The sequence below is a fragment of the Zerene cesonia genome, chromosome 24, assembly GCF_012273895.1.
Source record: "Zerene cesonia ecotype Mississippi chromosome 24, Zerene_cesonia_1.1, whole genome shotgun sequence".
In the NCBI taxonomy this organism is placed as follows: domain Eukaryota; kingdom Metazoa; phylum Arthropoda; class Insecta; order Lepidoptera; family Pieridae; genus Zerene; species Zerene cesonia.
The window spans coordinates 3,627,327-3,632,229 of record NC_052125.1 but is presented as its reverse complement, the minus strand read 5'-3'; the positions used below and the strand labels follow the sequence as shown (position 1 = coordinate 3,632,229).

The 4,903-nt window shown below is 34.7% G+C and overlaps 1 protein-coding gene across 1 annotated transcript in view; it reads right to left on the bottom strand.

Moving 5' to 3' along the window:
• Window positions 1-2,451: 2,451 nt before the first annotated feature.
• The window catches only part of LOC119836369, a 31,502-nt gene continuing 29,050 nt past the window's right edge, over window positions 2,452-4,903 (bottom strand). Inside the window, exons 28-30 of the mRNA XM_038361673.1 lie at window positions 3,816-3,912; window positions 3,014-3,120; window positions 2,452-2,617 (exon numbers count right to left, since the gene is read on the bottom strand). Coding sequence (XP_038217601.1) covers window positions 2,534-2,617; window positions 3,014-3,120; window positions 3,816-3,912 — 288 coding nt within the window. The 3' untranslated portion in view covers window positions 2,452-2,533. The remainder of the gene's footprint in view (window positions 2,618-3,013; window positions 3,121-3,815; window positions 3,913-4,903) is intronic.

Sequence of the window (4,903 nt, the reverse complement as noted above, 5' to 3'; positions counted from 1 at the left end):
AAGCAAAAAGGAATCGGTTAATGCGAATTGGAATCGTGACACTAAGGTACTAGTTGAGGGTAAAATCAAAGCAACTGCAATAAAACATGCTCACCCATCCAATTTACGACCGTGCGAAACGTTGCTTAACCAGTTTATTTTACTATGTATTGCAAGCTATCACGGTTAATGAGATAGAAATTCAATCTGGTAGCAGACATTCAAACAGAGAGACAGGCAGAAGGTGTTTTCTTACCTATGCCACAAAATGGCGTATTCAATATGCTTGTCTCTCATTATGGGTAACAAATGAAAGGGCTCGACTAGCTAAATACCAGACACTATGACGAATGTCAAATCTAAGATGGCCGCCAACACAAAATGGGGTCGCGGTCTTTTGAAATTTAAATTTACTCATAAAATGAATATGCTCCGAGGCGGGCGAGGTATCGAGTGCCTGCTTATTGCTATCAGCAAATACTTAACTTCGCTTTGATGTTTGAAGTATAATTTTATTGTAAGTGCTATCTCAAATACTCGAAGAGTTCAGATAAGACTACTGCAGTTATATATGATATGCGCGCCGAATATTATATATTTGAAACACGATTATTTTGCAAATTTATAAGTATAAATAAAATGAAAATTTAACATTTTGATATCTATAGAGGACATTAGCTTCATACCCGGCGTTTCTCACATGGTAGCTAAGTAAAAAGTAGGAATTGTGTTTATGTACATAGTGCTTCTAAATAGTTTTTCCACGGAACATCATCACTTTTTTACAAACTCATTTAGGATAGCCAATAAAATTTCGGGGGCGGGGGGATAGAGGTCACTGAAGCGGATTTTTTAAATCTTGTCTACTCCTAATTGACATTGATTGCAGTAAATACAGGAGCAATATGAAATAGACACACACCACGAGAGCAATTGGCGGAGGCATTGTTATAATTAAAATATTTATTAAAAGGTCCATTACATTATGATTTACTAGCACCTCGGCCGTGACTTCTCCTAGTCAAGATCAAAGTCCTATATAGAAATTGATTTCACGCGGTTTCTATGGCAAAACAAATATAATATATTCTATAGCGTATGTTTCCCGGCCCTGCCAAGTATCATCAAAATCTACACGATTTTCATACCTCTCCAATTTAAAAGCTTATTGAGACTTCCACAATTATAAGACATATTAGGAACAAACAAATGTATTCGCTGTACCTATTATCTTTAATTATGTTATAATATATTATACAATAAGAATCACTACAATTCTATGTGCTTCTAAAAATAATCTTCAATGTTAGAAAAACGTTTAATCCAATCTGATGGCGTAAAATCAACAAACCGTTATTATTTTGTTTATACGACAATTATTATTTTAAATATAAACATATTATTTACTCACACGATATTTCTGTGCACCGCACCACATAAATCTGTGTCCATTGATATTTTATCGACCGTTATCTGAGATTACTGTGAGTTATAATTTTCGATAATAATAAGATTACCTATGTCATGACATGTTTGTTTGATAATTGATTGTTGGTTTTCCATCATCAGCCCATATTATCTCCACTGCTGGATCACAGGCCTCCTATGAGAGTTCAAACCAAAATCCACCACGCTGGACAATTGAGAGTTATTTTTCTTTTAAGACCATAAAATATTTTCTTAATGAACATTGCACTTACTACAAACCATGATCTATCGTTGTAAACTTATCAATCAATGTTATGATTTATATCAAACGATTCATCAATTTCGGGCAAACTAACAAACAAAAGAACAGTAAAAGATAGTCAATCGTGAGTTATAAAAACTTAATGTGATAGCTGCATACAAAACTTTATTATTTTTCGGTTATTCATTCATTCATTCATCACATGTTGCTTGTTTTAATTGCTTCAGATCCGCCATCTTGTGGCGTTTTCAACCCAATACCCAAAACGAGGGTTTTCGATTCGACTGCCTTCTTTTGGATTTCTTAATAACTCCGTGGGTTTTCAATGATTGGCGTGATTGTTTTTGCATTTGATAGCAAATTGTTGACATTTTATCATCTTAGAATTTTAAGTGATCCCCTCCAGGCACGGCGACTTTTGCGGTGTAATTTTTATAAGCTACCTATATTTTTAAAATTATCTTACCACTTACACGTAGTTCCTTTTAAGATTTCTTCGTATATTTTAATAAACAGGGCTGTTATAAATTTGACATTTCTGCCGGTGTGCCTGAAGCATCGAATGGACAGTATTCGTCGTTTTATTTTCATTTCCTCCATATAGGTATCACATGAAAGCGCTTCCCTAGTAAAATAAATTGTCAAAATTTAAATTCAATATGGCCGACAACATAAAATTAAATCGTTTAGTCGTTTTTTATATATATTTTTTATATGTACATTCCGTCAATTTTGGTATACATCTATATAAGTATGTACCAAGTAAAATATATATAAAATGATGCATTAATACAAGGTAAATAAAACAAGGAACAAACTGAAAGCTTTAATCATAAAACATTACATCATAGCAATGATATTTCACTAATTATCGTTACTTAAATTCAATATTTGACTATTGGCTAGAGCGCCATCTTGTAGCAAGCGGTGAACGTTTATTGGCTGCATCTGAAATTACAATTTGTTATATAAATACACTAGTTTCCGCCGCGACTTTGCCCGCGTAGTCAAAGTAAAACAGTCCTGGAGTTTGTCTTGCATCATTAGTTTTAAATCATGCCTGAAAATGTCAACTGCCTAACTATGACAGTTCGCGAGCTACAGCCTGGTGACAGACTGACAGATAGACGGACAGCGAAGTCTTAGCAATAGGGTTTTAGCTTTTACGTACCAAAAATAGATTCAAGAAATGTATATAATATGGAAATAAATTAAAAAACACATGTTCAGCTCGCAAAATGCTGAAATAATATCAATGAAACTTTCTACAATACTTTACTAATATGTTTCACTTAACATACAATTATCTACATGTCAAGCGGAGTCGGGTAACATTATACTTGCATCGTGATTCCGTACAGTGTAATTAGGGTCACCATACACTTGGCTGCCGTGCTGCAGGATCGCAGGTGTGTGCGTCGCCTTATTCACTCTTGCTTGTGTGAATATATCTATAATATATATATATATATATATATATATGATATATTAGTAATATCAACATATATTTGTTATATCAATATACGAATCCTAGTAATATTATGAACGCGAATGTTTGTAAGTATGGATGGATGTATGGATGTTTGTTACTCTTTCACGGGAAAACAGTTAATCGTATCTGTATGAAATTTGTTAGAGAGATAGACTATAGTCTGGATTAGCACATTACGCGTGAGAGAGTAACAAACATCCATACATTCATACTAACTTTCGAGTTTATAATATTACTAGACGTTCGTCCCGGATCCGCCCGGATATCAAGATTTCTATTTTTTCCCAAGGGAGCATTTAATCGGGATAAAAAGTATCCTATCACCCAAGTCAGCTCATACCCTGTCTGTATACCAAATTTCATCAAAATCCGCTTAGAAGTTTCAGCGTGAATGACCGACAAACATCCAAACAAACAAACTTTCACATCTACACTATAATAATATTATAAACAGGAAGAATTTTTGTTTGTTTGTAATGGATCAACTCGAAAACTACTGGACCGATTTTAAAAATTCTTTCACCATTAGAAGTCTGCAACTTCGCTGATTGACATAGGCTATATATGCACCACGGGCGAAGCCGAGGCGTACTACTAGTTTATAATATTAGAGTGAAGTGTGATCAGGACATAATTATAAAAAGAGACACCAACCTGTACTATCCGATCGTTTGTCCAAGTCAACCCTCGTACGCGGCGCCCTCAGCAGGGACAACGCTCTTTGCGAATTCGGTATGATACTCCTGGACCCCTGGAAATGTACCCAAATCAAATCAAATCACATATCAAATCAAATCGTGTTGTGACCATAAATATAAAGAAAGAATCAAATTATTGATGCGGGAGTTACGCCAGCGGAACCCTAACGTAACGCTGAGTCGACGGTTCGCACGGGAACGTATATTACTGTATGCAGCGAATTCCTTTGGTGCGACGTAATTTTAAGTTTTCATGTTAAATAAGTTTAGTATTATATTCATTACTTTTTACCACTTGCATCGTGCAAGACATCTTGTAATCTTTATAATTAAAGTATTTTTATAAGTAAATTCGACTTTTTTTTGGGGCCTCCGGCTGTGTGAAACATAATTGGCGCAGTCGGTAGGATCCTCAAAAATAAGTAGCATAGATAGTTAACCTTGCTATCGCTACGAGGATCTAGAATCTACGGTTTCTGCGGCCTGGAGGCGACATCCGAAAATTGATCCCAAAAGAAGCCGAATTATGTTCATGTAAGTACATAGAATAGATCTGTGTTACTTATCCTTTATTTTTAATCCTTTTTTACTTTTTATCGTGTCCAAAATTTTCCATCCGAGAGAATTATTTTCCCGGGAGCCTGCATCGAGTAGGTTATCTCCTAGATCGTATATAGATAATAATTGTAGGAATTTAAGTAATTTAGAGAGTATTTTTGAAGAGATGGCGGTAAATGACCCTGACTTAATTTTTAAGGCATTACGCCCAGTTCCCGAATTTAACGGGAACCCGAACGTTTTAACGAGATTCATAAAAATTTGCAATTTAATTGTAAATTTGTATGGTATTACAGGACCGGGTAGCAAACTATCGAATTTATGTTTAATTAAAATATTATATATTTTTAAATAAAATTACCATTTCTGCCTCGCGTATAAGGTCGGCATTGATTAATAATTTCTCCAACCAGAGGGATGAAATCTCTTATACAAAGATTTAACTAAAGAGATTCCATCTTCCCAAATCGCGCATAACTTTAAGAA